Here is a 13,834-nt window from a genome sequence, read left to right as displayed (position 1 = left end):
TGCACAAAGATGCCCTTGCATATACATGACCGATACTTTTGTAATAATATGTATTTATATAAAGTCATAGGATATACTTAGTGTTTTTTATTGCTTTCAAGAAAATAGTATGTACAATTTACATACATACATATAAAGGTATATTTTTTAAAGTAATTTTCAATTTTTTCATTAAGCAAAATAATGTGCAATCATAATTGAGATTATGTTGAGATGAGAAGTTACAACAAATACTTATGTATGAGTAATTTAATTATGAATTATAATTCATTATTTATTTAATAAAGTTTTAGGGAAGAGTAACACTTCTTCTTTAAATTATTTTAAATTTTGAAAGTAGGTAGTCTCGGTCCCCAAATTACATATAGTTTGAAATGTTAACTTAAAATACATGAAAAATTCACTCGAGGGCGCATAAAATTCTTAAGTACTCCATGCAGTGGTCACAGGGGACACAAGATTGTCTGAGGTTCATTTCGTTCGGTCCTTTTCTTTTTTTGTGAACTTTTCATTGGGGGTAGACTTGAAGTTCTAGTTGAGGGGGATCGAACCTGCTAGATTACTGAAAGACCTTATCATGTGAAGTTGTTCCATCCATCTTGCTCAAGGATGTTCTTTTCAGAGCTGTTGAGGATGAATCGAAATCAGTGTCGTACTATTACTGATCGAAATCAGTTTCGTGCTATTACGTACGATGTCTTGTTCTGGTTGTTGGAGGGGCAGATGTTTTTGGTAGTTTTCTCAGTGTTAGGGGCAGTATGAATAAAATATTGGGGGGCTACAATAACTTATGGCTGACTGCAGGTGTTGGGGGGAAAGGAGTTCGCTTCCCATATCTCTCTTCAGTAATCTATGCAATCTACTTCTTTAAATTTAGGAACAGCATCGACTTAGAATAACTTAAAATATAAAATTTTTAAATATAAGGAAGATTAAGATCTCAAAATATTTTATATATTGCATGTTTGTGTTAGATATCTAAAAAAAAGCAAAATAAAAGGATCTTAACCTCAACTTAGACTACTTGTGGTCTCGCTTTTATTATTTCTTCGTACATAATAAAAATGAAAATCTGAAGAAGAACTTTCCTAAGTTATGAGCAACATCATGGAGAAAAATAATTATCTGAATATTTCTTTTTTAATTTTTAATTTTTGTCGAAATATTTACTTAAGTTTTCGTCCTTTCCATTATTGCTTGCTGCTTTTTTTTTCTCTCTTTTATTATAGAAACAGGGAAAAAACGAAGAAACAAGAAACCGTAATAAAAAACCGAAAAAATAACAAAACCGAAAATATTCTACATTGTACTTATAACAATGTGTGAAGTAATGGTTATGTGCAGTTAAATCTAAGCTCCTGTATCTTATTGAAACACTTAAGAATGAGACGGCAGATAACATAAGTAGTCGACATATTAGAGTGAAAGAGAATAGGTGTGTTGTGTGTATAAACAAAGTCAAAACATAAGGCTATTTATGCTATCACCATTTCAAATTTGTTACATAAAAAGAATAAAACAAAGAAAATTAAATGTTTTCGTTGCTTTATTCGTTATTTCTCTGCCTTTTGCGACAAAATCTTACATTATTTTTCTTTTCATCCTCTTATTTAAAAAAAAAAGTTGCTTGTATTGTTTATTTGTACTCATCTTTCTTTACATTGTGATGAAATATGATTTTAAATTTTATTCGAGCGAGGGCGTTTAATAAGCAAAAATAAAAATTTATTGAAATTTTTAGTTTAAGAAGAGTGTGTACAATTGAGTGAGAAAAGTATTGGATAATAAAGGATGAAAACACATTAAAACTTTTTGTTTAAAATTTTTTTAAAACCAATTTCGTCGGTTGACTTTACCTCACAAAATATTTCAAATGTGATTTAAGTGGCTACCAATTGCATTACACCTCCCTTTGTTTTAGTTTGTTACATTTAGATTGTATCAGCATTTTTCTGAAGATGTCCTGATATAAGAAACTTGTTCCATCAGAAGTTTTATGTTAATTTTAGAATTATTATTCTTAATTTTAAATTTAAATTACTTGAATTAACAATGAATGGTACAACGAGTTTTAACATTATTACTATTCAAATTTACGAATTTTATCTTATTCACGAAATTGCAGTTTTGAAGAAATCACATTGAAAAACGATGAGAAATCATGTAGAATTCTTAATAGTTATTTGAGAAAATTGAGCCCGGGTAATAAATTCAGAACTACTCTAATTTGCATTTACTATTTTGGTTTAGTATTTGGAAGGTTGTTCACCGAAACATATGCAATTTTTATTAAAATATTTGTATGTATGTATGTATGTATTTTAAATATAATATGCGAAATTGTCTATTCCTCTTGTTGGGTAAAATAGTGTGCCATAAATTGCAAAAAAAAACATTGTTTTTGGTGTATGGAGAATCCTTGAGATGTTAGGAAGTGAAAATTACATTTTTATTTCTTTTTTGAAGAGTAACAAGTTCTTAGAGTTCTGTTATAATATAAATGAAAATTTAATATGTTAGAGCGTATATGGACTTTCTATTATATACTTATGTTTTTAATAAAAAAAAAAATTGATCCTTGAACTATACTTGCTCATACTAGCACAATGAAAATTTTTGTGCCTAACATTTGTTTTTTTTTCAACGAAAATATGTTTAATAATATGTGATCCTTGAAAGATATCCTTGTTGTCCATGTATGCACATTCTGATTTGAGGATATGTTGGGTAATTTCCGTAAAAATGACGTAATGTATTTTGTACATTTTGTGAATTGTTTTAAATAAGTGGCCAAACAATGTTATATTTCTTTACATATTTTTTTATTAAGTTCATATCATAAGCATAACATTTTAAGAAACATTCAAAATCAACTGAATCAACAAATTCTAAATAACACTATCCTATTAGACTATCAAGGCCGTTCATGTGCTTTATCACTTTCTGAAAAAGTGTATTATATTCCTTTTAACACGGTTGAATTAAATTTAAAATTTTCATTCAATTAATTTTATTACTCAGCACGGACTCGTCTCACAATTTATTTATTTAAAATAAAAGCGTTAATAATACCGCGCAAAAAAACTGCTCCACATTCCAATAATAATTCGTGCAATGATCAAAATAACACTGTCCTCCTTAATTTGTTATCATGCTAATAGATCAAATTAAAAGTAAACAAAATGGGAATACTCGTAGTTAATAGCATAAACCAGGAGGAGGTTTAATAATTTAAAAAGGGCAGTTTTGTGCTTGTATTGCAGAATTTAGACCACGAAAACAAGTATAATGCAATAAAAGGTTCTAATAGATGCGTGTATGTTAATAAAGTTCAAATAATTGAAAATTCTCGATTGACGTAAAATATTTTAAATTCATTTTTTGTTAAATAAAAATTTGATCTTGTTTTGTAAATCTTTCAACCTTCCATATTTTAAATGAAAAATGTTAAAAAACAAACCACAAAAATTATATTAACCGCAATATTAATTTATTGTATAATTTTAATAACTGAAGGTGAATTAAAAATTTAACAACTGAATTTTTCAAGACGGTGAAATGCAAAACTTGTATGCAAGTTGCATTTTCCTTAGTTGATAAATATTATGTTTCGGTTTATAAATTACTTCAAATTGTTTGCCAATGGGTCAAATAAGAGTATTTTGTAACTCTTCTTGCCATTATTACTTAATGTATTATTTTCTAATTTACATTGATATAGCAGTTCAGAACTCAAGGTTTTCATATATACCACACAAAATTTATTTCTTATACATTTTTTTTTGTTATTTTAATCTTAGAACCGTAAAGTTTTATAATTAGTTAACACTTCAATCATCATTAAATTGTTGTGGTTTTTGTGTTATTTTATTTCACTTTTCAAAAAGCCTGCTACCATATATGTATATATTCTGTTAATATATAAAGCCTTTTAAACTTTATATCTATACATAAAAGCCAAATGGTTCAAAACCTTGAATATATATTTCGTGGTTTTTTCAAAAGTTCAATAAATTTTTCAGTGTGGTAAAAATTAAAATATGTTGTTAAAATGATTGATTATAGAAACAAAATTTTTAAAAACAGCTTTTACTAGACCATATTATACATACATATATTATTGTACATATAAGTAGAGATATTTTATATGAATTACCTGTGAGAAATATGCAGGAAGGACACATCTTTGGTCATCTAATCTAGAACATTGCACTCTTTCTAATAATTCAAATAAATCATGTGTTGCACCACGTAATCTTTCGGGACTATTTACAGTACTACCACCTAAACTACCACCACTTTTCATTGATGATTGATGATTATGATGTGAGGGTGTCGTTGAAGTCCATGAAGATGCATGCTGTCGCCTAAAATTCAATTAAATTTTCGTTGAATATTATTTTAAATGCAAATTTTTTTAAAATTACTTAAATAAAATAATTTTTAAGTCATCATGATGCAACTAAGCTCAATTTTATTAAATTCAATTAAGTGAAAATTTATTTTACCAGTTTATGAAATTGGGACAATCATGTTAATTGTCAGAAGTATGACATCTGCTCGAAAAAATTTAACCAAACCGTTTGTATAAAAATTAAATCGCGAATTAAATACCATGAGAAATTTTCTTTTTTCTTTAACTTATGAGCTAGATTATTATTAACAAGGATAACGTGATTGAATCTTTATTAATACTTGTATGAATATGTAGGCCCTTTAATAATACATAATAAAAAAAAAAGGATTCATTACAAAATTAGAACGTTATTTTTGAAAAAGAAACCCCTTTTGAATTTAGAAGAAAAGAAGTTTCATACTAAGTTTTTTTTTGTCAAATCACAATGAAAAAAGATAAGAATTGAAGGGCAATGGTCCTGTTTCTTATTGCCATTTGAAAATTTTTATATGTATGTGGACAGTGTTGTTTTTTTTATTTTTTTTATTTTCTGTTGTTTTGTTTTTTAAATAAACACACAAATTTCTTTTAATGTTTAAAAGAAATATGCGCTAGAATAAAGGGACACTTAAAGAATGTAATTTGAATTACAATATGCGGTACACTGATGTAAAAAGAAAAATTAATATAATAATCAGCGAAACAATAAAAAAAATTTAAAAGAAAAAGGGAAGAAAACTTAATATCAAAAGGTATCAAATCGTGAATTTTTTTAATAATAATTCTCAGCAAGGACACTAAGAAATGTGTCACGTACCGAACAAAAATCATTTAAAAAATTCTTCAAAAATTTTATTACAAAAATTTTAACTGTAGTGATTGTATATACAAACTAACTGTGTACTTTATCGTCTTATAAAATCTAACTTCGGTGGACATTTTTCAAAAGAAAATAATAAAATTGATTTTTAAGTGGCCTTTAAGGGAATGTTCATTCTATAGATTCATATAAAAATACAAAGTAACGGTATAATTAAATGTACACATGCGTTTTTAAATTTTAAGGATTCTTGAAAGTATTCCTTTATTTCGTTTGAATAAAATGTGTCCAGTTTTTTTTTTCATTGTTCGCCGTTTTAAGATTTTATAACACAAAGTATTTGATTTCGCGATGATTGGTATTTTTTTTATTGTTATGGGAAAATTTTGTTTATTTTTTTTAAAGCAAAATTTTCGTTTGTTTTTTTTTTTAATTTGGTAATTAGATGCGATATGAAGTTTTTTTGATTCGCTTTTTAAAAATTGAAATTGTTTTTTTTCTTAATTTGGATTTATTATAAAGTGGTTGGTCACTTTAAAAATGTATAATTTTCTTGAACTTTAAAGGAATTCAAAAGAAAAATAATTTTTTGTGATTTATGAATAGCTAAAGTGATGAAGCAAAATTAGTTGTTGGATTTACTAAGAAATTTGAACAGCTGCTATTTTCAAAATGCAATTATTAATGTACAATTGAGCACTGTGGGTTTTAATTCATCAATTGTTTGACAAAAATTTGTTCTTTTTAAAAATTTAGATTTTTTTATCTGCCTTCTAGATACAACAGTCAAAAATGCACGAAAAATGAGCCGATAATAGCAAAAGTACAGCATTCTCTTAAATTTTTTTTGTTAAATTTGAAATGTTTAAGGTAATTTATAAAAATATTCATTTTAAATTTCGAAGTTGAAAAATTACTAGGTGGGTCTCTTCAATAAATAGACTAACCGGATCCGAGCCAGATGGGTCCTCCCAGCAAATATACCAACTGTGTCGAACTATGTATTCTCTTCAACAAATAAACAAACTGGATCCGAGCTAGGTGGATCCTTCCAACAAATATACCAACTGTACCCGAGCTAGGTGGGTCTTTTCAACAAATATAAGAGCTGGATCTGAAGTGGTTGGATCCTTCCAACAAATATAAGAAATGGATCTGAGCTAAGTGGATCTTTCCAACAAATACATCAACAGGATCCTTCCAGCAAATATACCACCTGCACACGAGCCAGGTGCATGCCTCCAGCAATTATACGAATTGGACCCAAACTAGGTGGTGGGTTCTTACAACAAATACACGAACTGGATCCGAGTTAGGTGGATCTTTAAAAGTAAATATATCAACTAAACCCGAGCTAGGTGGGTTCTTTTAGCAAATATACGAAATAGATCCGAACTAAGCGTATCAATGCAAAATGTATAGGACATATGTAAGTGACAAATTTTTTTTTATAGTGTAGTTCTAAACAAAAACGTCATAATATGATGTTTTATTATTAAGTTCTCTATTAATCCTATGAAAAACTGTTTGCCTGAAGTTTTGGCTTGACAAATTATAGCTTGACAAGTTTTTAAATTTTTTTTTAAATCTTTGTATCTCTGTATATTTGTATAGCACCCCGAAGCAAAAGAGTTGCACCTATTATTTATTCTGTAACAAATAGCAAATATTTCTGAATCACTCTGTAAATGCATACGAGTATATGTATGCAGTTTGCACATACTTACGTGAATCAAAACTCAATTGATGTATAAAATTCACGGCGAAATTGTTTATCAAAAATGCGATTTTTTTTTTTTGTTTTAAATATGTTCAACTGAATAAAGATATGCACATACGCATACGCAAAATTTCATACTTTGTATTTATTGTCTTGATAAGGAATACTGAATTCCGAGCTGTATATGTCGCTGTCGCTACGTTACTTTGTACATTTACAAAAGAGCAATAAAATGTTTTTCCTTTTATTTCTTGTCTTTTTTTTTTTTTTTTAACAAAGAACGATGTAATCGAATATTCAATTTTTATCTTTATTATATTGCGCAATGGTATGTCGCAATAACATTATTTCTTTTAACTGAAAATCCAAAAATTCAATTCAATTTTTGAATAAAACTACATACAATTTGTACTTTGATATATAAATATTGCATTACAGTTATTTCATACATGATTGATAGATCATTTACAAACATAAGAATCAAAATAATGTATAGGACTCAAAAAAAAGGGGACAAAAAAAAATGAAATTAAAATGAAAATTTTTGAACCCTCAAGGATTTCTGCAAGGATTTTTACTATACTTTTTTTTTATTATTCTTATACAAAATATTCTTTAGGATTTTTTTTGATTTTAAAGTAATGTATGTATGTTTATGTTGTTGAAATCGGTAACTGTATAACATAGCTTTTCCTGTCTGATTGAGATCGTTCTTCCGGGCAAAACAAGAACAATTGACGAATGAATAAAATAATATTTCAAATTTACCTTGCAATACTCAACCTAAGTCATCAAAATTTGAATCGTCCTACTAGAGGTTTTGTGAAATATAAAATAAAATTGACTTCTGTTAGTGTTAGTATAAATTTTAAAAAACTTTAAATAACTTCAGCAACTCAAAAAATTTTAAATCATTTACAAATGCGAAAAACCCTGTATTGAAAGAGTTAAAAAGTACACACATTTCTCCCCTTTATTATAGTTTTCAATAACATTAACGTATAAAAATATTAGTAGCAGTCAAAAATTATTTGATATACTGTGGTATTTGATATTGTACCGTTGCGGTTGATTTAACGTAGAATGTGTGCAACAAATTTTACTATACACATAATATGGAAAACAATAAAATATTTATTTTTAAAGAGTTAGTTCTCCTGCATAATGCATTTTTATTGTTGCATTGTACAATTTAAATTGTAAATTGTATGAAAGCCATATAAGCCAATATGAAATTAATACTTTCTTAAGATGTTGCCCCTATAATATAATGATATCAATATTTCTTTACAAAAGTTCTGAAAGTTTCTTAAAACTGTTGTGTGAATATATTCTTTATAGTAGAATTTGATGACATCTAGAGATATCAATGTTGGATATATTGGATTACGATTTATAAGTATTGTTGTTATTGAAATTTTACAAAATTTAGCACAAATTTTCGATAAATATAAAAAAATGAATAATTGAAAGAACAGAGAAATAAGAAAAATAAAGTATTTCTTTATAAGTAAATATAATTTTGAAGAAAATCAATATTCATTTAACCGAAAAACATTTTCTTAGTGTGATCTTAAACGAGTAAAAAGGATTTTCTTTTAACGGAAGGAATGGAAGCAGGAAAACTTTTTATAATTGAACATTTATTTTCAATTTAGCAAACGAAAAGATTATTTTCCAAATTTTAAACTAAAATTTAGTAGTTTAAAATTTATGTACATGGCTTGAATTTGAAAAATTTGGGTTAAGATCAATATTGGTCAGTGATAAAATCATAGCTGGTTATTTAATCGACTCGTATTTGTCCAATACTAAATTGATGGCCAATAAATTGATTGCTTCTTAATTGATTAATTGATTGCTAAATATTTAAATAGTATAAAGTAATTTCTTCAATAAGTAATAAGTTTAATTCGTGAATTTCAAATTTTTCTATATAAATATGTATTACTCGTCGATCAATTTCCCAAAATGATTAATTTGTCATAGTTGTTTAAATTCAGTGTAACATCCATTACTAATATTTAGCTATAATTTAAAAATCACATAATTCTCGTCTAAAATTCAAATTACGTAAAATCGATTAATACAATTTTTTATGTTAAAACTAATTTAAAGTAATTAAAGCATGGAATATGTACATACATATATATAGTTAAAAGATTAATTTTATATTTTGCCACTTGTTTTGAATCCTTACAATTTTAAGTTAGAAATTTGTTGGCATAAATGTATGACAAACGGAAATTGTACAGCATTTGTCAAATATTTTTTTACAGCAATTATTTATGTGTATTATGAAGCGATTATGTAGAAAAAATTTGGAAACTTAATATAAAATTCATTATTGAATTTTTAACATGACATATAAAATCTTTTTTTTTTTAGAACGCTTCAAGAAATTTTGTTTTTAACATATGGAATAATAAAAAATACATGCATATTAAGAAATTTCAACTCTAGTGTAAAATGCAAACCATTTTTCCATTTTTCATATTTCTGTTTAGCATTGTAGTGTTCTTGCAGTGCAATGTCCTCGAACCCTTATTTTATAGTGTACCATACGTGCATAAGTATAATTCGAACATATTACTTTAATTTCAGTATAGTTTCTTAAGGGAAACACCAAGTTATTCAATTAATTTTCCTTTATAATATTATAACGATGTAATATGGTGATGTTGAAATGTTATAAAGCAATAGTTAAACCAAAAGTCAAAGAAGTATAAATCATAACCATCATTTTATGCATTTACAGTGTAAAAAATGATCATTAAAGTAACTGATGTATGTAAAACTCTCGCAGTAACTTAGAGGTTGTTTAATAATAAAATGGAAAAGTAAAAGAATTTTTATTATTAACGTAAAGTTTATGAAGATTTACAGTTCAGTACATCGTTAATAATTACAACTCATATATTTAGTTATAGTAGTTTGATACAAATAAAGAGAGTAGATAAGAACAAGGACTTTTTTTAATATATGGTTCTATTGAACAATAAGGGAGACACAAACAATTTATGGTTTTTTCTCAATAACTATTTTCTTACAATAAAAATTATTTAAAATAAGGGTAATAAAGATTCCTGTCAATTTAACGATTCTCCGTTTATTGCGTTAATTTTTTCTAAAATTTTAGTGAACGAACTAAAAGAATAACCGCCGTCGACTGGATTTTTCATTGGGTTACATTAATCGCCAATTTGTGATAAATAGAATAGAAATTTTTAAAAAGAAAGAAAATCGACAATTGGAATAACAACGAATCTTTTTCTTTTTTAAACACTAGCTAATGTTAATTATAGCTAAATTGCAAATGTTTTAGTTTTTAGACATACCTTGTTATCTTGTTAGTTTTAAGCATTTCATAAGCATTTTAAAGATTTTTATAAGAACAGTTAAAATCAGTTGGATAACTGATCTATTAAAAAAACGAAAAAAAAAATTTAAACGGTTTTTGTGTGATTAATTCAAAGAAATCACTTTTTTTATTGTGATTATAAAAGAAAAGAATGTTTTTTCCCCTATGTATGCATTTTATAATATCTAAATGAATTTTCAATAATAATAATGGATGTTTCAATAAAACCTGTTTAATAGCGTTAATAACAGAAATCGTCAACCTTATATAACAAAGAGAATTCCCTGAAATTAAAAAATTGCTTGTTTAAATCGCTTGTTTCATTAAAAATTCAGTGAATTCATATGCTGTGATTGCATTTATTGAGAACTAACTATGCAAATGCCCATTTCAATATTTAATTCTTAAGAACGCAAATGGGAAACCATATTCCCCTTATTTAAAAAATGGGTAGATAGTAAGTTGTTCACCTATATATTCCTTTACCGTTCCACTTTTTCTTTAAATAATTCTTCTTTGCGATAGTTTATGTAGACACCTATAAGAAATTGTACAAAAAAAAACTTAACAATAGAATTGGTTACACTGATTTGCATATTTACCTAGCTTATGTAAATGAATATGAACATACGTATAAACATATTTTGATTTTTCTTCCCTATTTTGTTATTTTACATTTTGTATTTTACGCTGAGTGATTTTTTTACCCTGTGTTTATAAATTTTACTGCATAAAAAAATTAACTGTATGAACGTGCATACATTCTTTAAGTTTTCAAATGTCTAATTGTGAAGGTAAAAATTAAAAACATTTAATGGCGGCAAGGTTCTTTTAGGTTAATAAAATTTTCTTATAATAATTGTAAAATTGAATGAAATTCAGTGTATTAAAGAATTAATATTTTAGTATTTAGTATTAATATTTGAATATGAAGGAGTACAGAAGCGAATACAAAAAATTTTTGTTCTAAATTTATAGTGGTGCATCAAATAAAGTTTGTTGTACAGAATTAGAAAGTGTAAGTTCCAAAAATGTTATTTAAAATGATGGCTCGTTGCCATAATAACCACATTAAATAATTTCCTACACTATTTAATAGAAAACCTATACATAAAATTAAAACCTTAGGAATTTTACAAAAAATTTTACAATTTTTTTATGAATTTCACATGTTGAGTTTTGAATAGAAACGATAAGAGCTAATTCTAAATGTTTTAGCACATCTGAGACAATAACGAACATGTTTTTTGGAAATTATATTTTCCGGCTTCATTTATTAAAATCGAACCAATGAATTTTTTTAACTTACACGTTGAGCCTGGGAATTATTACTTTTAGAAGTTATTTCCGGTAGTTCAGTTAAAACTAATATTTAAAGGTTTTTTTTTTGTTCTTCACAGCTAAATATAAACCTTCAAATTGACCACTATATTTACATAATACGTATATTTTCCGCAATGCGATAATGATGTGCGGTGATACAAGTACAGGTTTGCAGTTTATATGCAAAGGGTGAACAATGATGTAATAATTTTCTAAGGAATTAACGTACGTATGTACCGCATGTTTTTGTTGAATTTCGCTAGATTAAATTTAAGTAGGTACAAAAAATTCGTAAGAACTTAACGACATCAAATTATTTAACAGGGAAATTAGAGAAACGATCAAATTTTCTCATTTTTTTAAATTAATTTATTTCGCTCACTTTTTCTTCTTTGTTTTTTTCGTTACTACAATGTCAGAAACCAGTTTGCAAAGGTGAAAGTGTAAAAGCAGCAAAAAATATTTTCAATTTTAATCGGTAGGAAAAAAGAAATATGTACATATAGCTTAAGGATAAAAAATCAGATAAAGAAAAAATTGCCTTAATTTGTGAACTGAAATTTGTCTTAAGGAACTTTAATTTATGTACATCTGTACGAGTATCAATGTATTATTTGGTTTTCATAACCTTATAAACCATCGGAATATAACCGGAATTCAATTCACGGGCTTTCTAATTTTTTCTTTTACTGAATAAGTAAATATAATTTTGATTTATTTTCATTATTTAAAAAATTATTTGGAGCGTGATGAAAAATATTGCAATCTATGGTTGAATGATTTGCATCTATATTTATATAGCTAAAGCAAGCAGCAATAGAAGGGTTCAAAAAGTTTTTTTGATGCTATAAAATGGTACCGCGGAAGATGGTTAAATTTTTAATAAAAGGAGAAATTTATTTTTATTTCAATTATTATTCTTACATGTTATTTTTTAATAATAAAGTAATAAGCAACTTCTATTTGCTGTATAAATTTTCATTTATATTGTGATAAAAGGACATTTGCTAATACCTGATGAGAAATTATTTTTATTGTACTATTTTAACAAAAGGAATTATTATAAAATTGAAATTATAAACTACGTTAAGAAAAAACTTTTGAAAATTTCTCTGTTGCATGAACCCTAGAAATTGTGATTTTAATGAAAAATAGTCAAAATTTGAATATTAAGTTTATTTTTAATTATAATTTTATTGAAAGCAACTCATTCATTCAGAGTAAAAAATTTGCTTTGAATGATAAAAAGTTTTGTTTGCTAAGTATGAAAAATCTGTTCCACAAGTCAGTCGGAATTTTGGAGAAGTCTCACCACAAAAAAAAATATTTTCTGCATCCTTACAATTAAAATATGAAAAAATTATGGAAATAGAAAATTGCAGTTAAGAGTGCTTATAGAAACATATCTTGGTTGGTTACTTCACAGCAGGATTATACGTCAGTGAGGTAGACATAGAAAGTGATGGTGCTTTCAAATTTTGAGTAGAGGTAGTGCGAACTTATCCTATACTTGAGTTTTGACGTTTGATCCAAATGAGACGGCGAATGAGATTGGCTATTATTAAAAATTCTTTTATTAATAAATTTATTAATTCGAAAAATACTCATTAAATTTATAATATTGTATATTTGTATGTAAAGTAAAAATTGTTTACCTTACATACGTATGTATATTGCTCCTTTTATTCGATTGTAGGAATGTATATGTATAATTTCAAAAAAAGAAAAGACTAAGAAATTTTAATTTATTTTTCCTTTAATTTTTTATTTTCTAATTTTTATTTTCTTGTAAGTTTGTACATACATATAACTATTACAAAGTCAACAAAATTTTTTACCAACATATTAGTTTTCCTAACCAAAATAGAAGCTTCTATACATACATAGTTGTGTACGTAGTGGACCGCTTCTCATACCTATGCTTATTCAATGTACAAAAAAACTATTTCTATTTTTATTTCATTTCTTCTTTTGCAAAAGATAAAGAGGCTGAATATTCATCTTGAAAAGTATCATTAGCCTATTAGTCGGCTGTCGATTTCTATAAAAATAAGAGTACATACTTATAAGATATAAGAAAAAAAAGGAAACTAAACTTCTATTGTATTAGTTTTTCTTAGTTCATAAAATGTTACAAACCCTCTTCGAAACTTTATCAAAAAGAAAAAGATTAATGATAGTGGAACTGGAATATCCTTTTAAAAAAAAGGAAAA

General features: G+C 26.2%; 1 protein-coding gene across 3 annotated transcripts in view; it reads right to left on the bottom strand.

Moving 5' to 3' along the window:
- The window catches only part of LOC129608544 (rap1 GTPase-activating protein 1), a 175,144-nt gene that overhangs the window by 74,077 nt on the left and 87,233 nt on the right, over positions 1-13,834 (bottom strand). For all 3 annotated transcript variants that reach the window (XM_055520115.1, XM_055520116.1, XM_055520117.1), the window contains one exon: positions 4,157-4,367. In XM_055520115.1, coding sequence (XP_055376090.1) covers positions 4,157-4,367 — 211 coding nt within the window. The remainder of the gene's footprint in view (positions 1-4,156; positions 4,368-13,834) is intronic.

This window comes from Condylostylus longicornis, unplaced genomic scaffold, assembly GCF_029603195.1.
Source record: "Condylostylus longicornis isolate FDR11 unplaced genomic scaffold, ASM2960319v2 ptg000031l, whole genome shotgun sequence".
NCBI classification, from domain to species: Eukaryota; Metazoa; Arthropoda; class Insecta; order Diptera; family Dolichopodidae; genus Condylostylus; species Condylostylus longicornis.
The sequence above is the reverse complement of the archived record's forward strand: the minus strand, read 5'-3'. Positions and strand labels throughout refer to the sequence as shown.